This window comes from Siphateles boraxobius, unplaced genomic scaffold (assembly GCF_051911475.1).
Source record: "Siphateles boraxobius isolate OS27281-9 unplaced genomic scaffold, OSU_SipBor_1 3, whole genome shotgun sequence".
Classification (NCBI taxonomy): domain Eukaryota; kingdom Metazoa; phylum Chordata; class Actinopteri; order Cypriniformes; family Leuciscidae; genus Siphateles; species Siphateles boraxobius.
This window is the reverse complement of record NW_027508919.1, coordinates 4,262,543-4,286,705: the sequence shown is the minus strand read 5'-3', so window position 1 is coordinate 4,286,705 and position 24,163 is coordinate 4,262,543. Positions and strand designations below refer to the sequence as shown.

The following is a 24,163-nucleotide window of genomic DNA, read 5'->3' as shown; positions in this document are numbered from 1 at the left end:
GCGTCTTACGTCATCAGCGTCACTGAACGCGGATCCACAACAGAACCGGAAGAGAATACAATGCTGAATAAAGTCCTAGTTTTTGTTATTTTTGGACCAAAATGTATTTCCGATGCTTCAAAACATTCTAACTAACCCACTGATGTCACATGGACTACTTTGATGATGTCTTTATTTCCTTTCTGGACAAGGACAGTATACTGTTCATAGATTTTCAATGGAGGGACAGAAAACTCTCGGACTGAATCTAAAATATCTTAAACTGTGTTCTGAAGATGAACGGAGGTCTTACAGTCATTAATGACATCATTTTCATTTTTGGGTGAACTAACCCTTTAAAGTGCATATCAAGGGAGCGCTGAAAGATTTCATAAACGAAAGAAAAAAATTTCACTGTAAACCGTGTTATCTTTAAATAATTCAAAAGATCTAATAATACTTTTTATCTCCAGACTTTATTACTGAATCTTAAATATGGTATTAATTCGTTAAAATGAGGACTAACGTTTAATGATACTGTTAGGTTGGATGGTTTGAATGATAGACAGATGTAACAGTAATATTTCAGCTCAGTTTGGGTTTTGGTCCACGGAAAACATTCACAAACATTTAAGCTAATGAGAAATGGTGAACACAACCAAATTTTTACATTTTCTTGTGTTCGCTTGCTTGTGTACATTTTTAACCCTGGTTCTAGGATGTTGTGGGTGGTTTCGAGGGTGTTGCAATGCAAAAAGTCATGTGGCTTTCCCATTCTGGAAACAGAACTGCGTTCAGTATTGAATTAATATGGGATAGGATCCGTATGGGGACAAATGCCAAACAGCTGCAGGGTTTGGAATTTAAATGCAGAGTAAATTAAGTTCTGTTTTTTTAAACATGAATTTAGTAGTGCGAGGACAGCACCCTATGCGATTTAGACCAGGAGAGAAAGATGTGTGTGATTGTTGGATAAGAGCAAAATCAGAAACATGAACCTGAAGTCCTGTGGCATGTTTTATGTGTTTTATTCATTAAAAGAGAGTGATAAGTTCTTAGGTTTCACATGTGTCCTTCACGCTGTGACAGCAGACTGACAAAGACACAGTATTATACTTATTGAATTTCTAATAAAAAGACATCTTTCCCTACTTTATGTTTGCACTCATTCTTGAGGTCTATCAAACATACATTTCCTTCTCCATTAATTTTATTAAATGTATAGAGAAAAATATCAATATCAAACAATATAAAAAAAACATTGTGGTTTCTGGCCATATCGCCCATCAGTTTAATGCAGAAAGATTACTCGAGAAAGTTAGTCATTTCTGACATTTAATAAATGAAGCACAAAAACATGTATATGACAGCTTGTGTGACAATTATTTATTATAATAGTCAAAGCCCTAAAAGAGAGAATTAATCATCAAAACCCTATAACTGACAATAAATCATCATAATCACAATTATTTCTTAGGGGCCATTTACACAACACTGCTTTTAACAAAAAATGGAAACCTTTTTATGTGTTTTGGACATTCATTTACACAGCAATGGCATTTTGGTGGCCTCAAAATGCAAGTTTTTGAAAACGATACCGCTAATTCAGCGTGAACAAAAAACAACAATTTTTTTTGAAAATGGTGACGTCATGCGCATGCATATTATGTGTTCAGTCTATAGGCGTATAGTGTTTCTTTACAAAGTGTCATCGCCAACTACTGGCTTGGGACCATTATATTGGTACGATATACATGTTTATTTGTTTTTGCGGATCCGTGAGAATGGAGATCGTTCCGACAAAGTTGTTATTTGTACACAAAAAAAGCAAAGAAAACAAATTCCATTTTTAGTACATCGTTCTTGCGTAAACGTACACTTTGTCTTCAACCCTGCTCCTAAGGACACACTGTCCTGCAGAGTTTGGCTACAACCCTAATCAAACACACCTGAACCAGCTAAACAAGGTCTATAGGATTGCCCGAAAAATCACAGGCAGGTGAAATTAAGCAGGTTGGAAATAAAATATGCAAGAGATTGGGCTTCCAGGAGCAGGATTAAAGGCCTAGATCAGCCAAATGTCCTAATCGGGACAGGCCTATAAGTGCACATTGCAGTAACATGTGGATGAATACAGATGGTCTCTAGATCTGGTTCAAGGTGGGGGAGTTCAAGAAGAAACCATTGTGTGAAGGTGGTAAGCCTCTCAAAGCAACTGATGCACACAAGCGTAAAGTGTTAACCGTTTTTCACGCTCTCCCTCGTTAAATTTAATGGCAACTTTCCATGTCACCTGTAACTCTCAAAAAACGAAATTTAACACAATATAATCACTTCCATTCCCCGACCCGCGCCTCTCGTTCCCAGCAACACCTTGGAATTTTGTGACCTACAGTAAGAGCGCTGTCAGACTTCACACGGGGGAATGTAATTCTGGAATGCGGCCCACACGTGGTCACACATTTGATCAAATTGAAATCATTTTCAACAATTATTTAAAATGCTATTAGTGAAACCTATCAATGTGTGCTTTAATAACTTATTTCATAGTACATGTAGCTAAGCTACACAGCCAAAGACCTTAACGGTGTTGTTTGAGATTAATTTTCCATGCTGTCTTTGTTGGGTCTTAAAAAGTGAGATGATACATGCTTTAATAAATTCGCCCCATTATCATCAGCAAAGAGCTCCAGGGACGGTAAAGGTCATCGTGCTCATGAGGGTTAGCAAGACTTTCTATTTTAGTTAATACTGCAAGCTATGATGAGAGACTGTTTGGGATGTCACACTGCAAATCTCCTCCCTACCAAAGACGAATTATACACAACTTCTTGTACAGTACAAGCCTAAAGGCAAGATGCATGGAGATAATATTTCTTGTTCACTATTATTTGTTCAGTCCAAATGACACTTACAGGCAACAAAACATCACATGCAATTTGATCTAAATCAACCAATCAGTCCTCAGTTAAAAAAAAAGTTAGAAGGAGATACAATAAATGTGTATTTGTTCATTTTTTAAAGACAAAATATTATGAAAATTTACTCTACATTGTAAAAAGTTAAAATGTGACCTTTAAAAATTACTGTTTTGTGTAACCAAATGTAGTCAGGAAGTAAAAAATAATAATATTTCAGCTTTTTCTTTTGGATGTTACCACAAATTTCTACAATATATTTTCTTTCTTTTGAACGTCACTCATTTTGTTTCTCATCTTACAATGTAAGCTCTACATTATTTACATATTTGGATATTGGTTTAAAGTGAAAATATGTCACATTAAAGATGTGAAATGCATTTGAAACAGAGTTTCATGTTGTTTTTAAACCATAAATCTAAGCGCACCGCCTGGCTCTGTGAACCGATAGCTAGAAAGGTTTTATAAGCGGTCAGGGTCACTACGGTTGAAGTACTCGGACTCTGTTTAAGACCACCGCTTTACACCAACAGGCTTGTGAGCTGTTTATTTTTCAGAGGGAAGAATGCACAGAGTGTGGTTTTGCAAAGCAAACTTTAATAAGATGCCTGTTGAGAGACAAGTGAAGGTGAACATTGAGGCAAGCCATGGAGATTGGTCTGGTTGGGGGGCCCGTCGTGCCATTTATACTGAACTCAGGCCCTTCTGACTGTAGTGCAACCCAAAACACAAGTGCACAAGTGATAGATAGATAGATAGATAGATAGATAGATAGATAGATAGATAGATAGATAGATAGATAGATAGATAGATAGATAGATAGATAGATAGATAGATAGATAGATAGATAGATGGATGGAGAGATGTGTGTGCATATAATCGCATACCACTGGACAAGTGTGAGCATGTGTGTGTGTGTGTGTGTGTGTTAGTGTGTGTGTGTGTGTGTGTGTGTGTGTGTGTGTGTGTGTGTGTGTGTGTGTGTGTGTGTGTGTGTGTGTGTGTGTGTGTGTGTGTGTGTGTGTGTGTGTGTGTGTGTGTGTGTAGAGAAGCAAAGTCCTAATTCTTAATTGCATGTCCCATCTCTTTTGCACAGCCATGGGCAGCGTATCTAATTGCACCACTTCCTATTGAGATATTACACATATGCACATGCCCCGGACGGATATTTTAAGCCGGACCTTTTGGAGGGATGAAAGTAAATACAGTGCTGAGTCCATCAGATCCCACTGCCACACCCAAAACCCTCTCTGATTTCCGAGCGCTTCTAAAAACCCATCCAGATTAAGCCTTTACGACACCATTTGTATGTTAATACCACTTACAGTCATTAACAAGTCGGAGATCAATTATTCACTGGTGTTTAATATTGTAATCCCTAGCAGGCGTGCAAGTGGAATGAAATATGAAACGCTACATCTTACAGTTGTTTCAAATGAGATGAGCCCATAGATTTCCAAAAGCTGTGCCTTTGATGTGTCTGATAAAACTGTGTGGTTATGGGCATAAAGTCTGGGTCATGCTGTTGGTTATCCTGGACACACTGTCTGTCCACTGTTGGCTGCAGTCACACTAGACTCTGAGCATGCGAAAGCAGGTCTGAGTTCACTAAACTTGAACTTCCAAATGCAACGAAATGCAAAGCCTACACATGAGCTTGCGTTTCCAGTCTCCCAAGTTTGCATGCATATAAATGGACAACAGTGAAGCACAAGGTCTAGTTTAATCAAATTTTTTAGATATAAAAAAAATAGTTTGACCAACATGCAAAGTGACCAACCATAATTTACCTTTTTTAATGTGCCGTTTAGGGGCTGGTTTATGGAGTGGTGCAGGGATGATGTCAAAACCAGGAAGACTGATTTGCCACTGGTTCCCTCGAGATTTTCCTATGGCTTTTTCAATTTATGAGCAAAATAAGGTCTGTGGTAAACAACTTGACGACACTTGAACATTTTGCTCTACAACATAAATTACTCAAACCCATATCGAAATCGTTAATTTTGAAGCGGTCATTTTTCCATTTTATAAAAACACGTATGTTTCTAATAAGTAACTTTTAGAATGTTTGGGGTGTGAGTGTGTGCAGTGTCAGTTGTAGAACGTTCAAGCATCATCGAGTTATGTTTGCCACAGGCTTTATTTTACTCATAAATACCCTATTATTAAAAACCCATAGGAAAATGGAGAGAGAACCAGTGGCGAATTAGTCTTACAGGTTTTGACGTCATCCCAGCACCACTCTATTAGGAATAGACAATAATAAACCATTGTAAAAAAAATTAATAAAAATAAATAAATAAAAATTCAGCGATGAACTTCTGCTATTGGATATCTATTTACTCGCAGTGCCTCAAAAGAAAGTCTCACAGACATTTTTATCCAAAGTCACTTACAGTTACACTTAAATTCTGGGTATACATTTAATCAGCAATGCTATTAATGTGCTCCATGAGAATCAAACCTCAAACTTGGTATTGCTGGCATTATTCTTTGCTAGTTGAGCTGTTATGAACCATCAATCAGAATCCATCCATCAAATCAGGCTAGAGGCCTGAATTTTACATTTTTCTGTGCAACATGCATCAGATGGCCAGTGTGTGGTCCATGGGCATGACTTTTGAGGCTTCGACTAGCTCAAACCTGGACTACATTCATGCATTTTGCAGATGCTTTTATCCAAAGTGACTTACATTCACATTTTATCAATTCAAGCATTCCCTGGGAATTGAATCCATGAGCTTGGCGTTTCTGATGCAATGTGGTACTGTTTGAGCTACAGGAACGCTATACACAAACGAATTGGACACTGATAATCCTAGTCCATTTACACAAAGAATGAGTGTGTTAAAAGGAGTCAATTAATCAGCATTTCTGTAAATGAACTGGGCAGTAAACAAGACGAAGAGACACCTGTCTTCAGTCAATCACTACAAAACACACACCACACCTATAGCTCAGATGTTTCCTGAATAGACCTGGGCATGTTGCACGGTGACGACTTTCAAAAAAGGTGATGAAAGACAATAAATCCATAGGGCAATAAATCTGGGAAAGGAGATAAATGTGTCCATTGACCTTGTCCACCCTTGCCAAGGACTAAATAGACCGAAGGAGAGCACGCAAGCCTGAAAAATGAGACAGGGAGATGTGACCGAGTTAAAGACCTCTCATGCTTTCATTGAGAGTTACAACTCGTCGTCAAACAGGGCCTGGTGATTGGTGGAAATGGGTGATAACAGACAGGGAATCGTTTAGCATGCGAGGACAACCATCTCACTCGACGGGTAATTACGGAGACCTAACTCTGCAGTGGAAATGGAGAGAGGAAGAAGGAATGAAAGAAGCTATGTGGTTAAGAAGAAAGGCAGGAAAATAAAGACATGACAGGGACCTCCTGCAACGCTTAGTGCAGGGGTTTTCAAACTTTTTGTGTGTGTGGACCAATATTTGTAATCAAGAATTTTCACGGACCACCTCATAATACACATAATAAAATATATCTACACACAGCCCTTCCTGAATTAATCCGCACCTCTAAATAGGCTTACTAACATTAAAACTATAACTGGTCATCACATCAGTACAACAGCTTGTTAAAAGAAAGTTTACTGCACACAACGGCTGCCACGTATTTAATTTATTTATTTACTCAAGCGCCCGAGGGCATAATCAGGTTCATTTCAGGGATGCAAACATGTATGGTCAAAAAAGAGAGAGGTAATCGAAGCCCTCGCCCTGCGGCAAATATCCAGATACTTACATTGCCGCCAACCCCTGCCATCCCCTGCCACCCCTATAGGCACATATAGTAAAATGAAATTCAAAAAAAGTTTTAACAAAAAAAGGTTTTATAAAAAGATAAACCTCACATATTTCAGCCTTTAAATCATTTTTATAAAAAGAATGAGTCAAAAAAAGATAAATTACTTGACATTTACATCGATGCACATTAGCTCAACTTTTATTATTAGCTAATAGTAAAATTCGGTCCGATTTTCCCGTGCCGTCTGTCATTGCTATGCGCGCTCTCCACAACTTAGTTGTGCTTAGTAGCTAATAGATTTCCACCACCGAAAAACGCTTGCTGTAGCTCTGCTACAAGATTTATTTACGGAGAAGAGAAAAACACCCGTACTGTTTGGGTGCACGTGCATTCTTACATTCTTCATTGACTGAGCTTTCAATGTTTACGGAAAGGATGAAGCTGATTTGTTTGTTCTTGTCACATGAACTGCGGTGCGTTTGCGGCATTATGAAAAGTTTAGGTGTTTTCATCTCGCTGCGCCTAAAAAAATGAGTGCGTCACTTCAATTATGAGCCTACTTGCCGCGCGCCTACATGAAATAATGAACTTGAGAGCGCAAAAGACACGATATGTGAACGGCCCCTTGATGAGCTACCTCCAATCAAGCGACGTGTTGGAGACCCCAGTAAAAGATACGAACCAAGAAGAAAAACTCGCGTTTCACGCTTGCGCGCATACTGCTGTTTTGGCGTGCAGTATTCTGATTTGCTTATTTCCTATTTACTTGTTTGGTGGAGGCAATTCAGAATTACTGTTGGTGAAAATATAATCAGACAAATATTTTATATAATGACAAAATATTTGCCTCTGCCGCTTTCCTCTTCAGAGAACCTGTTGCTATCCACCGATCCATGTTGTGGTTCTAACGGCACTGAACTTGAACGTCACGGCCGAGCACCACTAGCCTATTTTAGTAATCACACAATAACCTGACAATTTAATTTAAATTTTATATCAATATAGGCCTACATATTCTTTTTACTTTTTATTTTTTTTATGGGGATTCCTGGTAAAAAATATTATTTTATATTTTATTTTGCCTTTCCACGGACCACCTGCAGTACCCTCACGGACCACTAGTTGTCCGCGGACCACAGTTTGGGAACCACTGGCTTAGTGCATTTCTAGTTCTGGTAAACTTGTGGTGAATGTTCAATACTTTTACATTTTTTAAAAAAATGTAAGGGTGTGTTCAATAATAGTAAAAATATGCTTGAAAAAAGGTTAAAAAGTGGGAAGAGATGTCTTTAAATGATATATATATATATATATATATATATAGAGAGAGAGAGAGAGAGAGAGAGAGAGGGGGAGAGAGAAAGAGAGAGACAGAGAGAGAGAGGTTTGACTATATTTTTCACAAAACATTTTGATCATTTAATTTTTTTTTTTTAATAATTGTATTTTTTGTAATTAAACTTTTAAAGGTATGGATTGTAAAAGGCTTTCACAATCAATCAAAAAACAGGCAAAAAGCCATAAAATAATAATAAAAATAAAACGATAAAATAAGGTATAGGTTGAAATAATTATAGCATTCTCCAAATTATAGCAGACTGAGCTTGAAGTATATATTCTATGAAACATTAATTATTTTGAATAAAATAATAATGCTAATAATAATCAAAATAATAAAGTATGGGTTGAAAAAGCCCATCCTTTAGAGGTACCGTAAGTTTCTCACACAGATCGCATGGCAGAAGACAGAAAAGAAGCACATTCTTCATACGATTATGGTGCTTTTGCGTCTTTTTTAAAGCATCATTAATTGCAACCACCCCCCATCCCCCCTCCCCCCCAAAAAACAATGTCATCATCTGTGCTAGTTAAATAAATGATATCATCTAATCAGTGTAATTCCAAGCAGCTCCTGTAGGGGGCGCCACACTGTAAGCTGCCCAGTGGCGAGACCTTTGAGCTCAGGTCTGTTGTGGAGACAGAAATACTTCTCCCTCTGATCCTGCCTGCCAGGACCGCTCAACACGCTTCAGGTTTCAGGTGGCAACCATTCCTTCTAAAATGAAAGGGTCTCACCTTACAGTTCGGTGCCTCTGTTGGGCCCTCTGCGGCACTACCCACACAAACAAACAGAAACACACACTCACACAGACACATACTTGGGGCCCCTTCACACACACACTCAGAACCTATAAACAGATGCTTATGACCTCCCTCTTGTCCTGCGACATCGATATCTCCCCTCAGATGTGAACCTGCATACATTTATAGAAACTCTGGATTTTATAAGCTCTGTGACTCGATGTAAAGAGTGATTGTGAAAAAGAAAAAGACCGACAGCAATTCCTCAAGGTTTCTCAATGCAACCAAACTCGAGTTACCACCAACCCCATGTTTAACAACCTCATTTTGTGACAGAGGCCAAAAAAAAACCTCACCGCAACCTCCAATTCATCAATACACAACAGCTCTGTATTTAAAATCACAATTAGAAATGCACAAAGCAGTATAAAATGCTCTGATCTATAATCATGGTGACTATTTGTAACTGCCTTAAGTGAAAACACTGCATGTATGCCAAACACATTCAAATTTTAACGGCTGGTTCGACGTCCTGACTCCATGCTACGTAAGATATAATGTACAATCAACAATATCATAAAATACAGGACCCTATAAAAACTATAAGACTATATGACTTCTTAACAAATTATTAAAGTGCCCCATTAAGGTTTATCGAAAATAAAATTTTAATGCAGTGTGTGTAATATAGCTGTTTGTGACATTGTGACAGGTCTGCACATTTTTAAAGATCAAATTGCAGAACAAATGCATTACAATTAATATCCCACTACCTCTTACATACCTATAAACAATAACTAATTTGCATAATGCCAGCCTATGGTCTTCATTGGCTGCCCGTGAAAAATGTCTACTTTGACCCTCAAACACGATTTGTAGCTGAGACTGGAAGAGTTTGGTTCGTGTTTTTGGCATGTCGAGAAGATGCCGTTTTCTGCGCTGCGAATTCAATATGCATGCACTTCCAAATGATGAGGAACGTTTCGTTTCTAACACACGCTGTAAGCAGTAGACCAATCACAACTAACTGGGACGCCTGACCAATCATGAGCAGAGTAGACCAATCACAACAGACTGGGCCGTCTGACCAATCATAGCAGAGTAGACCAATCACAACAGACTGGGCCGTCTGACCAATCAGAGCAGAGTAGGCAGTAGACCCTTCACAACTAACTGGGCCGCCTGACCAATCAGAGCAGAGTAGACCAATCACAACAGACTGGGCAGTCTGACCAATCAGAGCAGAGTAGGCTCTCGGAAAAAAGGGGTTTAGAGAGACTGAATCTTCGAACAAACTGTTTTCAGACTCTTTGAGAAATGAGGTGATGCGTAGTGTATATTATGAAAAAATTAAAGTGTTTTTTGACCTTGTATGTAATGTGTATGTATGTATGTACAGTTGGCATAACATTACTTTGTTATGCATTTTAAATAACTTAATTTATTATATAACTTATATATAACTATAACTATAAATAACTTTTAATCTCCATTTATTACTTTAAATATTCAAAAACAATGACCAGCTCTTAAAAGAACCATGTTTTTAAAGGACATAATACTCAAGTCTAAAGAACCTTTTGATCAATAAATGTAAAGGTTACATGCTAAAAGTTCTTCATGGAATGCCAATAAAGAACCTTTATTTTAAGAGTGTAGGAAATCAATAGTTTTTAAAGTTATTATTATTGTATAAAATGCTTTGGTTGCTAAATGCTAGTATTCATAGTACAAATCTGATATACAAATCTCAAATAGTTACCAAAACCTGCACAATTGTTTCAGTAATCCAATCTACAACCGATCTACCCTCCTTTCATCCACATCACAGCTTTTCAATCACTGACAATTTCTATCAGGTTTCATCCCAGAGTGATGTTCCTGTGTTTTGGAATAGGACTGCCAGAACAGATTGATGGACTTACCTGGAGGACAGTTGCAGTCTTGTGTCACGTCTCTCGCCACACGCAACTTCGGCATTGCTTCATTCAGTCTCTGTCAAATACAACATGGAGGAAATTATTTAAATTTTGAGTAACATCTTAAGAATCGGTCATTAATTGATTAAACGGTAATCTGAATATTGAAAAGACCCTTTCAGTGTCAGTGGTCCTACACGTTGGTTTTTGTAAAAAATAATTAATTAATTAAAAATTATATAATTAATATAATAATTAATAACATAAAAACTTGTGAAATATAATATTATATAATTATATTAAACACTTGTGAAAAATGTGTTAATTTGCAAAGTTAAACAGGTTTCAATAACATTGCCAAAGAACAGAGTGTATTTGTTAATGGGAATAATTATGACTTTATTTTTAATAATGAATTACTGTAAGTTGTGATTTAATCAGAAAAAAAATAAATCAACATAAATGACACAAGAAACATGGAAGAGCAGAATAAAAGAATATAGCAGAATATAGGCTATTTATAATATTTACTAAGAATTTACCATTAAAATTAACATTGTTTTAACGCACGTTGCAGCACATGCATAGATAGATAGATAGATAGATAGATAGATAGATAGATAGATAGATAGATAGATAGATAGATAGATAGATAGATAGATAGATAGATAGATAGAAAACGGACAAACTGAAGAGTAGCCTATTAAAAATTTCTAACAATAACTTCGACTAATTAGCTATAGCTAGCTGTAATTTAAATTAAATTGGACAAAATAAACATGCTACAGAAGTGAAACAGTTGAAGAAACATTTTGGATGATGTTCCAGCGTTCTTTTATAAAGGATAAAATACTTGCCTCCTGTAAGAGTGTATCAATAGATTCCCGCAGTTCCTGTGAAACAGAGACGTCCACAGATGATTCTTGACAGATGTCACTCATCTTTATCTCCAGCGCGCGCAGCCTGCTATCCATCTGATGCGTTTTAAAAGTCATGAGAAAACACACCGCTATTGAACTCAGCGATATCACTAAACACACTATGGTAGGAAAAGACACTAAATAGCGCAGATAATGCGGTTTCGCAGCATTCTGTTTGCTTTCTGTATTTATTTCCGCAGAAGATGGATCCATTTTGTAATGTCTCCGATTAGATTGCGATTGTTAGATCACTTAAGTATCGATCAGCTCTTGATCGATGAGATGTGTCTGTCAGACTGAGGAGCGCTGAACAGAACACGGGGCTTTGAACAGCATGGCTGTGTTTCAAAACCTAGCAAAAAAGGTTGCGCGTGCCTGCGACGCTTAAGAGTGCTATCTAGGTAGGGTGCTCATTAGGTATTGAGCACATGCATCCCAGACATTCAGCGTGGTGTAAGTGTGTGTGTGTGTGTGTGTGTATCGAGCGTGAAACAAGGTGCTAGAATAACCAGAGCGTACACGAATAAAACAATATTTCGAGAAGATACTTTTTAAAAGATGTATTTTTTTATACATTTTTCGGTTATTCGGTTGATGTTCTTCCAGTAGTTATTTAAACTATTTTTATGATATTATTTGTGATACATAAAATTAATCTATAATCGACCATTGTGAATATTTGAGTTTTGTCAATGGCGTGTCCTCATTTCTGTAACTTCTTTTGCAATGTAATTTTTTTGCAATTCAATGTGTGTATATATATTTATATAAAAAAAAAAATAAAAAAAAAATCACACCATGTTTTGACTGTCCTAAGGTGGGTCATATCTACTGAATGTCCCTTTACCCATTACTTTACTAAATCACAGGCCCATAAATGCCAAGACTCTAAAGTTAAACCTTCAAATTTCAAGTTGTACTTTTGAGTTGCGATCTACCGCCAACCATTGACCGCATGAAAACATTACACCACCATGAGACCCGATTCAGACCAGAAACAGCTTTTATTTAAAAATCAAGAGAAACAATACAACTGAAAAGACATTTACAAATATCACTAGGTTCATATTGATAATGCTAACAAATCTGACAATCACACTACACACCTAATACCCTAAAACCCAGCCGTTTACAGTTATACAATATCCTCAATCATGTAATGCAGTTACAAATTAGTGGAGAACAAGAGCAAGAGGTCACAGAATGAACATGAACAATGAGGGAGCAGTGTATGATCTATACAGAGAACTGATACAGTCAACTGAATTGGCCTCTCTCAGAGAGGAACTACAGTAAAAAAAAAAATCTCCATTATTTCTTGTTCTTCTTGATACAGTCAAAAAAAGGGTGTTTGATGGCTTCATCCAAGGTAATCCTCTTTGTGACATCATATTCAAGCATCCTCTCTATGAGATCAAACAGCTGCTTGTGCTCAGAGCTACTGGAGACCAAGTATTGCTGCAAGAAACAATTATTAATAAAAAGTCAGTAGAAATACAGAAGTTACGAACTTGATAAAAAAAAAAAGAAAAACTTAAAATGATAAACTCACTCTCAGGGGCTTGCACTGCTTCCTGACGTAATGTCCCTTGGAGCTGTGAATCTCCCAGTCCAGTTTATCATTACGAACATACCTGGTCTTCCTGCATAATGAGAAAAATTGCCATCTTGATACAGCAAAAGCAGCATGTGGTATCAAAACTAATAAAAGGCAAGTTCAAACAATAAAAGACAAATCAACTACAAAATAATTAAGTAATAGCTTCTCAGATACCAAACAAGATTCCAACTCCTTTTGTCATGTTTTATGACTTTGTATCTGTAATAACTGGGTTAGGATTTTTTCAGTAATTTGATAGATTTCACTCATTAAGAGCAAATTCTAGTTGACAAAATAACATTACAGAGAATAACTAGATACATTTGAATTGAGAGTTGTAAAAAAAAAAAATCCAGATATTCCAGAAACCCTGCAAAAACACAGCAATTAAACACTTCACTGAAACATTACCTTGTTTTTTGCAGCATGTGGGTAGGTATGGGGCCCAGCACTCGCTCCATCATGGCCAGATGCTCTTTACTGTCATGAGTCTAAAAATGTAAAAAATAAATAAATAATCTACTAAATAAGTTCTGAATCAAGTCACATGCACCCAAAATTAACATCATTTAACTATTTGAAACTCAAGTGACACTGACCTGAAACAGAGTCGATCCCAGATAATACTCAATGAGAATGCATCCCACACTCCACACGTCACAGGAATGGCTCCAGCCGAGATCTGTATGAAACAGACGGATATCTCTGTTAGAACTCACAATACATGCAAATCACAGCAAGAGTGCTATCAATGTGTCTGAAAATGTATAAATAAAAACAATGCATCCATAAGTGCTTACCCAGAATAACCTCTGGAGCTCGGTAGTGTCGTGTGGACACCACAGATGTATGATGCTCGTGTTCGTATGTTGCATTCCCGAAATCAACTACTTTTACATCAGGATTCTTCAGAGTTCTCTCATCCCTCTTCTGCAATTCAAAACAACTTAATTAATGCACAATAAATAGTGGCAGAGCATGAATTAGTAGTCATTTTTAAACAAATGTTTTAGGAAATTGAAATAAAATAATTTGATTAATCTTAATTTAGTTAGGTGCTTTCATTTAAGTTGTAATAATATAATGACAAACTAAACTGAAATAAATAAGATAAATAGAAAAGAAAACAACTGCTTTCCCAGACAGGGCTTAGATTAAGCCAGGATTAGGCTTTAGTTCAATTAAGACATTTAATTGGACCTTAGATAAAAACATTACTGGTGTGCATCTTGACACAAAACAATGGCACTGACATATTTTAAGATATACCAGTGAAAGCTGATTTCAGGCAAGACAGCTCAAACTTGCATTTTAGTCTGGGACTAGGCTTAAGCCTTATCTGTGAAAACGTGGGTATATTACTAATACTAAAATATTTATAAAAACTACAATAGTAGATACTACTACTAAAATAACACTGGTCTGAATGGGATCAGTGCCTCTCCTTACCATTTTTGAATTGTACTTCATGTCATACTCTGAATTAACAAAGAGGATGTTCTCTGGTTTCAGGTCAGTGTGTATCAGCTTATTCTTATGAAGAACTGAAACACAAAGAAGCAAAGAAAAGCAAAAGATTAAATCAGTGTTTCATCCGAAACACACAGAAAAACATTCAATTAAACGAGATCCTTGACTCACATCTGACTGCTCTGATGATCTGGTAGGCCATGTGCCTGATGTGTTTGATAGAGAAGGGCTGAAAGCTATTTTCCTTCAGAAAATCATACGTGCTCAAGCCCAGCAGCTCAAAGGCAATGCAGACGTGCCCGTGGTGATCAAACCAGTCATACATCCGCACACAAGCACTAGAGAAAGAAAAAATTGGATGTGAAATACTGCATTGCTAATATGTAGTCTGGACGTCTTTAGACCCAAGAGGCTGTAAATTTCAAATTAAGTGTGATATTTTACAGCCATGCATCACAGAGGTATAAATTACTGGAGATCTCCTTTTTATCTGCTTCCACAGGCACTTACTATCGTCTGTCACAGTCAAGTGAGTTAACCTGCTCCAGCACCTCAACCTCAGACATGGCTGCATCACGATAGCGACCAATGTTTTTAATGATCTTCAGTGCGACGCGAGCTCCTCCCCTGCAATAGCAACATAATTACATCATTAACACATGAAACAACAGAAGTGCAATCACATATTACAGGTCAGTAAATCCCTTAAAACCATTAACATTTAAAGTTGGCATAAAATGAAAATTCACCTTATCTATTTTGTTGATCTTATTGTAAACAATTCATCCATGCATGCGTTTTATTTCTGTCCTTGTAATTTTTAATCAAAATTTCATAATTTGATCTGTTAGTGAAATTCTGTGCCAGACTTCTCAATCAGTGAGTCCGCTTAAAACCCAAGGATCACACAAAGGACGATAAGATTTAGTTATATAAAAGAATAGCAGAGTCCAAAACACAACTATAATTGCAAAGAGAAACAATATCTTTGGAATCACTTTCAGAACGACTTCTTTCCAGCTGATGAATGATAAAAACAATGACAGCCATTTAGAAACCACCAGACTTTAAAGAGCTCGAGCATTTATCGCAGCAGACGCTGCAGCACGCTTAGAATAAACAGAACAATATTGCCTGCTGGTGTGGACGCTTATTCAGTTACCGTTATAGGTGTGAACGGGCCATTGCTATCAACTGCAAGCTCGCATTCAGATCTGCCTCAAACCAATCAACAACAAATAGATAGAGCTTACAAACCTACATAAGTTTTAGAAAATAAAGATGTGATTTTTACCTACGGTATGGTTATTTTAATACAGTTTGGTTTTAGATGTGTCACGAGTACGTCACAAATACAGAGGAAAAAAAAGATCTTACACTATTTAAAGTTTACTGGAACTGATTATAATCAATGTGAGTCAGGTGTGAAACACAAATGCAATCAATTTTAACATGCCAAGATGTGGCAGGAAGACTTACTTTTCATGATCAATGCACTCCACCACTTTGCCAAAGGCTCCCTCTCCGAGTGTGCACACAATCTCATCTACGGGTTTAAAGAAAGATGGTTAGAAACATTAAATAAATGACACAATACAATCAAACCCTTTCAAAAGATTTCGCTGCGTTTTGGAACACTCAAATTAGAAAAGCAATGCATAAATAATCCACGAACATAAGACAATACTAGACTGGTGATACACACATCTGTATAAGTCTATTTGTTGTCACCACTGCATTTATCAGGACCCCAAAATTAGCTTGTAAAATTAGTCTGACCCCAAAACAGAAAATAAGCAGTGAAAGAAATGAAAAGATACGGAAGAGATACAGAAAAGTGTGTATTCTATACATCTTGCTCTCAGCATGTCTCCACTGTGATAGATCAGGTGCCCTTCCTCATCATCCTCAATACTCCTGGATCTTTTCCTGCGATGGCTCCTCTGGGGTTTCGGAACACCATCATCATCACCACCATCATCATTAACCCATGAGAATCGAGGGGGACCAGAACGCGCCATTCATTCATTCACGAGTGGGGGGGGAAGTGATTCGGCCCATTCAGATACCCGCAGCAGCCAGGCCCGGCCACAGGGAGCAGCCAACGTAAATTCAGCCCACGAGATACACACAGGGCCCACCACATCGTGTGTGTTACAGAAGAAAAACAATGGCAACATATTTTCAGATGAGATACTTTCTCAGACCATTAAGTAGACAATTACAACAATTCATCATAGAAAAACATTTGAGAGTTTTATTCCTCCTTCATGAAATCAGGTGCCTTAAAAACATTTTATGTGCTGTGGATATCAAACTAACATTACATCTTGAGTAAGAACCCATTCAATCTTATTATATGTCATAATATTAGCGTAATCATTTCATCCAACATTCATCCTGTCATTTCTTCAGACAATATTGGAAATGAGGAACTCCCACAATCCATATAACAAGAAAAGCACAGAAAGCAGATAGTTGCTACAACAAAGGGAGACAGACAGTGGTCATACCGAGTCAGAGTGATGGTGCGAGTGACGGTGCCGGTGTCTGTGCCGGCTGCTCCGCCTGCTGTTCCCGGAGGATTTGCTGTAATGGTGCCAGTCTCTGTCTCTCTCACGGCATCTGGATCTGTCCCGATCTCGGTCTCTCTCCTTGTCTTTACAGGCAGGACGGCTGTCGTCCTCATTGTCTCTGAATACAGCTCGCTTTTCTTTAGTTTCCAGTCTTTCATTTGAGCTCCTTGTCCCAAGGTAATGCCTATTAATAAGAAAATGTTAAACAAGTAAAAAAAAAAAGAATAATAATAATGAAAAATAAAAACTTTAGCACATATAGGCCTACATAGCTACAACTAAATGTATATTTTCTTTTTTTTTTGTGGTGGTGGAGGAAATATTTGGTGGAAGAGATTCCTAATGTTGAAGCCCCAAATTGTTGACAGGCAAATTACAAATGTTCTCTGTAATGCTAAATTAAATGATGGATCTAAGTAATTAACTTATTTCCAAAACAGAGACACTGACAGGTGACTGAAAGGGTTAACGTTAGTTCTGAATTGATGGTACTTGCCACCTTGAGGTCAGGTCATCAAATGTTTTCCAGGAAGCTTCCAAGAAAATAGCAAACTTGTCAAACCAGTATTATACCCAAGCCAAGATGTCAACATAAGACTCAATAGGCCCTGGCCAAAGACCAGACGGCCCTTAAATAAGAAACTTCCTGGAAATGTTTTAGACATTTAATATTGGTATAAGGTGTGCTCATAGATTTTGTTGATTTAAAACAGTTTAAAATAAATACTAAGCATGTTAGTTTGTTATGTTGAGGCTCCGTAATCTCACCCTTCGCTGCTCTTGTGGTGATGAACATGGTGATTTTTTCTGTGTTTATTCTCTCTCTCGCTGCTGTGCGAGTCTCGTCTATGTCTTTTTCTGTTCTCCATTCTCTCCTCCAGACTCGCCTCTCTCAGCCAGGGAGAGCGCATTCTCTTCGATTGTCTCATCTGATCAAACGAACAAAATACAAATAAATAACTTTTTACATACAATACATATCGCATTTTCGGGCCAAATATACGCCGCGATTCACCGAAAGAGTGGCCCTTTAGCTGCTAAATTCTTTGTTCCTAACGCCTCGTGTCAGCCAAGTCTTTACCTACAGCAAATTATTTCCGTAAAGGAGTCTAAAAATGGTTAGACAATAAAAACAATAGTAATAAAAACCGCAATAAAGCGTATTTTGTAATACTCACTGCACACACACGACTAAAAAAAACACAGTGAGTCAGTAGTCGTTATCGCTTCTAGATAATAAAATATACATCTATTCTAAAGAAATAACTACATCGTGTGAGCGAAATAATTATCAAATAATGAATATCATCCTTTAAATTACCTTGCTTAAGAAAGTCAGCAAAATAATTGTAGTCCTGCGTCGACAAAGGGCGAATTCGCTCTTCCTCTGTCTTCTCTGATGTCGTTTGTAGGTTCAAAATGGCGTCCGTCGAGGTGGAATGTTCCAGAACTGCTCCGTTACATCACCATCGGATCGAGAGTGCGCGTGCGTGTAGTCAGGGGAAAGAGAAAATCTAAGATGAACATCTCACGGGATGTTGTGCCATAAAAATAACTTATCTATAAATAGTATATACTTATCTTATCTAGATAATTTATCAACATATGCAATTATATTATTTTTTAGACCTATTTTCTTTCAATATAATTTCTTTCTTGCATTCTTTATTTATTAAATTGATTTAGAGAAATTCCTTTGTTCCTAGTCACTAGTCCTAGGGGTTTTCTTCCATCACCTACCTCTATTATAAATAAATTAATATATTATAGCAGGCCTATAAGTTAGCTAAAAAGCTTGATGTAGTGACTTGCAATGATGCCCGTCAACATTAATTTAACCAGTAGGCTTTATGCATATATTATACAATCCTTAAAATTATTAGGGACATAAATTACACGGTCCAATGCTTTTTTTTCTGATTCATATCATATTAAAATTTCAAGTATGCTACTATTATGTTTTTAAGTATAGCTAGTTTAAGCAACATTGTGGGGAAAAAGCAACATTGTGGGTGTTTATATAAATTCAAGCAAAAAATGCTCATAGTAAACAGCATGTAATGCCTTTTTATTGTTCATGTTAAATAAATTACCATTAGGGCCTACTCAACATACACCATTTTAGCAACTTCCCACTTACACACCCTAAACATTGCAATTATTTAATTATTACTTACGATTTAAATATGAAAGCCTCGATCGTCGTCTAAAGAGCTCCGTAATCCACACACTAGATGGCAGTAATCTGTTCTCACATTCGAGAACGCGCCCTGAAGAAGACGCTTCACCCTCAAGAGTTTTGCTTCCGGTGTGCCGCGTCCTTTTCCTCTTGCCACACTGTGAGAGATAGGGAGGATTTGGCCCTCCGACAAAATCCACCGCCATCCACCTCTATAGGTGATTCTTTTCTGCGCCAAAATGACCGAGCAGATGACGGTAAGGGGTACCCTTAAGGGTCACAGTGGATGGGTCACCCAAATCGCCACAACACCCCAATTTCCCGACATGATTCTGTCCGCGTCCCGGGGTAAGTGTCCACAGAGCCGCGCTTGAGCCAAATGTGTATCCGAATACATGAGCCCTTTTAAATTACCCAGAATATTTAGTCCATTCTGCTTTAGTTCTGTGTAAAACCGTTACTTGCACTATCAAAGTCTAGTCTATGGTTCCGGAATGGTACATAATGCAGCATTAGTAAAAGTTGGTAGCCAGTGAACGTGTTTTGTATGCCACCAGTTGTCAAAAATCTGCTACAAATGAAAGTCTATAAGTCAAAGATCTGGTGAATGATCTTGTTGTCCATCTTGCAGACAAGACCATCATCATGTGGAAGCTGACCCGTGATGAGACCAACTATGGCATCCCCCAGCGTGCTCTGAAGGGCCATTCCCACTTCGTGAGTGATGTTGTCATCTCATCTGATGGTCAGTTCGCACTGTCTGGCTCCTGGGACAGCACCCTGCGCCTGTGGGATCTGACAACGTGAGTATTTGGAGGGACGGTCATGGGAAGTCATTGGTTTAAAAGTGGTGATGAAACTCAAACGCCGTCTGAGTCACTGTGATGATAAAAGAGGCTGTTTCTGAACTTAACTCTTATCACCCAAATTATGTGCTTTTGTATGTCTGGGGTTTTTTAACGGACCCCAAATATTATCCTCCTCAAATGGGAAAACCCTAATATTTAATAGGCATCTATATAGTGTCTTGTTTAAAGACCCTATTTTTATTGTAAGAAATGAATACTAGAAAATTATTTGGTAAATATTTTTTCTACTCCTAGCACTGTATGCTTATGTGGTTATTTAGAGTAATTTTAATCGTTCTTTTATTTTAATTTGCGGTTTCTGTAAACATTTCCAGAGATTTTATAACAATCATAAGGTTTGAATGTAATTCGTGAGTATGTATTGGAGGGTGAATCACCAAAATCTCAATATTGTGGCACAAACTTGACTGTAAACATATTTTTAGTCTCCCCAATTTTTTATTTCATGAGACCACAAAGTTACTTATTTATTATCACAGAACATTTAAATTGAGTTATGTACAAAATTAGTCTTATCTAAGTTGAATTTTATAAAATATTTTCATCTCTTGTATTTTTTTGTTGAATACTGAATTTGTATCTGCTATGAAATAACTTGTGAAGCTGTTATGGCAATAAATGTACACTACCAAATATCCCATAGCTATCATCTGTCTGGGGTGTCAGGTTAAAAACATATGTAGTGCACAACATTGACTACTTGATGTCAAATTGTCCTGAATTTGCCCTCTTGTCTCACCTAGTGGCACTACAACCCGCCGTTTTGTTGGACACACCAAGGATGTTCTGAGCGTGGCTTTCTCTGCTGACAACCGTCAGATCGTGTCTGGATCCAGAGACAAGACCATCAAGCTGTGGAACACCCTGGGAGTCTGCAAGTATACCATCCAGGTAGACATCTGTAACACATCATCAGGGTTCCTATGAGTCCCTAAAAAATCTTAATGTCTTTAATTTAGCTTGATCAAATTTAAAGTCATGAGTCTTAAATAGCTTAAGTGGTATAACAAAACGAATAGGGCCTAATGGGATTATTAAACTGCAAAAGAATTTAATTCAATGAATGTGAATGCTGCACATTCCTGAGTAAAACCTCTTTAACCGCTTCATACAAGCAAAATCCTCTAGATTAATATTCTTACATAATTTTAAATGCATGTGTACATCAAGCAAGGCACAATACATTGCTTCAAAGCCACTTTACAGAAAGCGCTTGTTTCAATGTTACAGTTTAGGAAGTATTCTGTTATCAGTCAGAGATGAGTATCAAATAAATGTCAAAATGGCAGTAATATACAGCTATAATCTTATGTGCTTCGTTAACATGCATTCAGTTAAGCTAACACAACACGTGATGTTAGGCAGCAATTACAACTTGTGCTTGTAATTATTACAATATAAAATACTATATTCAAAATTTGTCTTGATCCAAAGTTCCCAGCATATGAAACCTTCGCAATTGACTGCGTCGCCTGAAAACCTCAGAAAGGCTGGATCCAAACTGGAGCTGCTGTAATCTATAGAAAAAGAATTAATGTAGCTCCTGTTCATAGCATTTTAGGCTAAAGATGATCATGTATATTGCAGTGTTTCATCAGATAAAATGGTACATATTTATGAAAAGCCTTTTATGAGTGCTTGGCTAAAGAAATGTCTTTCATCCTGATTTAAACCGAGAGAGTGTGTCTGAGCCCCGAACATTATCAGGAAAGCCTCTTGAGAGTTTTAAGCATGCAGATACACTGTTGTGCAGTTAATTTTGTGCCCCAGCCTGTTTATGCAGGCTGATCTTGAGATTGTATGGGTTTGTTCTGTTGACATTACCATTTTAATCTTATTTGTGCAGGTCTTAAAGTTGACTACAAATACCCTAATGTTTAGATTAGATTGTGCTGTTCTGAGGCCCTTTATTTTGACTTTCATCCACAGGATGACAGCCACACTGAGTGGGTTTCATGCGTGCGTTTCTCTCCCAATAGCAGCAACCCCATTATTGTGTCCTGCGGGTGGGACAAAATGGTCAAGGTGAGACCTGTGGTTGAATTTTCATGTAAACTAGAATCGTTGATCTGTGTATTTGTATTGACTTTACCCTGTGATTAAAGAAATCTACATTAATATTGTCTGAGCTCTTGGGCTCTGTTGACAAGTCCTGCAATTATGATGGGTAATGGATTGAAACAATTAACATGTTAACAATTTAATCAGGAATAGCTTGCATGAATCAGCTTAATATTTGCTAATGTAACCAGTTTGATTTATGCATGTGTTATAGGTATGGAATCTTGCTAACTGCAAGCTGAAGACCAACCACATTGGCCACACTGGATACCTGAACACAGTGACCGTGTCTCCTGATGGATCTCTGTGTGCCTCCGGTGGAAAGGTAATCTGTTTACTTTGGGTTGGACATGAGGGTTGAGTGTTAAAGAGATGATGATAACCTTACCTAACGCCATCTGAATTCATGTGATGACAAGAGGCTGTTTCTGAACACAAAGTAATGTGATATCAGGAAGATGTGTTAGCTTTTCAATCTGTATTTACTGTGTTTGTCCTTATATTTCAGGATGGGCAGGCCATGCTATGGGACCTGAATGAAGGCAAGCACCTTTACACCCTGGATGGTGGGGACACCATCAACGCCCTTTGCTTCAGCCCTAACCGCTACTGGCTGTGTGCCGCCACTGGACCCAGTATCAAGATCTGGGTGAGTTAATATGAATACACACTTCTCATTCATATTATGTAATGTCCAATGGACTGTATACATAAAATAAACTTCCTTTGAATGTAAAAGGTATTTATCTTCAATATATTAAGGCAGCATGACATCATTTTTTTTTTTAAAGTTGTGATAGTCTTTTCTATTTTGTGATGTATATACAAGTGAAATGACTTCTCAAACAAGAAAGTGTAAGTTGGGACTTGATTAGGTGTGAGTGACAGGTTGCCTCGCTCACACAGTAAACACTTCAGAGAGGAGATGCTGCAAGAGGCAGGGGCAGTTATTATGAATAGTCCGCGTGAAGCAAACTAAATGGTGTCAATTTTTAGTTGATGCCAACTTTAAAGATTGAGGACGGATGCATTTAAAAATGTGCACAGATAAATCATTTATAATAAATACTGCAATGTTCCATCAAAAACGATTTCAGTTTTGATTTCATGGTGACTAAAGATATCAGAGCACTGGGTTCAGTGATGAAACACTCAACGCCTTCTGTATTTCTATGATGATAAAGAGGCTGTTTCTGAGAACTATTGGCTAGAGCAGAAATGGCATTTTTATTCTGCGGTTGCAAAGCTTGACTGTATTGTCTCAACAGGATCTGGAGGGCAAGATCATTGTTGATGAGCTGAGGCAGGACATCATCACCACCAACAGCAAGGCTGAGCCGCCACAGTGCACTTCTCTGGCCTGGTCTGCTGATGGACAGGTGGGTTTTACAGCAACCTTTTCTGCCTGGAATGAGTTCCTGGACTTGCACTTCATCAGTCTCTGATTTGGTGTCTTGCGAGTGACATTTGGTGCCTAAATTCTGGCTGCACCAGCTTCCCCATTGATTATTCCCAATCACTTTTAACATCTGAAACCTTGTGATGACAGTCCTGCAAATATGAGGGGATTAGTAATATGCTTTAAATCAGTAGTGCTTCTAAAAGAATGCCTGATTATAATTCCTTTCTCTTTTCTCGTCACAGACTCTCTTTGCTGGCTACACTGACAACCTGATTCGAGTGTGGCAGGTGACCATTGGAACCAGATAGAAGCCTTTTCTAATGTCTGAATAAAAAGTTTTAAAAAGAGCCGTAATTGACTGTTTACTTTAATTTCTCTGCCTTTCAATAAACTAAGAACTGAAATGTAACCATGGGAGTCAC

General features: G+C 37.6%; 3 protein-coding genes across 5 annotated transcripts in view; 1 reads left to right on the top strand and 2 right to left on the bottom strand.

Moving 5' to 3' along the window:
- The window catches only part of col23a1a (collagen type XXIII alpha 1 chain a), a 150,242-nt gene extending 138,317 nt beyond the window's left edge, over positions 1-11,925 (bottom strand). Inside the window, exons 1-2 of the mRNA XM_077247216.1 lie at positions 11,522-11,925; positions 10,671-10,740 (exon numbers count right to left, since the gene is read on the bottom strand). Of these exons, the coding sequence (XP_077103331.1) occupies positions 10,671-10,740; positions 11,522-11,797 (346 nt within the window). The 5' untranslated portion in view covers positions 11,798-11,925. The remainder of the gene's footprint in view (positions 1-10,670; positions 10,741-11,521) is intronic.
- A 644-nt stretch (positions 11,926-12,569) lies between these two features.
- clk4a (CDC-like kinase 4a) lies at positions 12,570-18,695 on the bottom strand. Of its 3 annotated transcripts, none has more exons than XM_077247493.1 (13): positions 18,552-18,671; positions 17,999-18,159; positions 17,168-17,414; positions 16,507-16,597; positions 16,134-16,200; positions 15,165-15,281; positions 14,826-14,992; positions 14,634-14,728; positions 13,985-14,114; positions 13,784-13,866; positions 13,596-13,675; positions 13,137-13,227; positions 12,570-13,042 (listed from the first exon to the last, which is right to left on the bottom strand). In XM_077247493.1, exons 2-13 carry the CDS (start codon positions 18,157-18,159, stop codon positions 12,896-12,898), a joined length of 1,476 nt encoding a protein of 491 aa, XP_077103608.1. In that variant the 5' UTR covers positions 18,552-18,671; the 3' UTR covers positions 12,570-12,895. The 3 variants fall into 3 exon arrangements, 2 of the variants coding, with proteins under 2 accessions (XP_077103608.1, XP_077103610.1); XR_013210323.1 differs by having other exon boundaries at positions 13,024-13,042; positions 13,137-13,223; positions 13,591-13,675; XM_077247495.1 differs by lacking the exon at positions 16,507-16,597 and having other exon boundaries at positions 18,552-18,695.
- Positions 18,696-19,489: 794 nt separating this feature from the next.
- rack1 (receptor for activated C kinase 1) lies at positions 19,490-24,088 on the top strand. Its single transcript, XM_077247498.1, has 8 exons — positions 19,490-19,757; positions 20,041-20,212; positions 21,022-21,169; positions 22,208-22,303; positions 22,554-22,664; positions 22,848-22,988; positions 23,608-23,718; positions 23,984-24,088. Exons 1-8 carry the CDS (start codon positions 19,649-19,651, stop codon positions 24,047-24,049), a joined length of 954 nt encoding a protein of 317 aa, XP_077103613.1. The 5' UTR covers positions 19,490-19,648; the 3' UTR covers positions 24,050-24,088.
- The last annotated feature ends 75 nt before the right edge of the window (positions 24,089-24,163 follow it).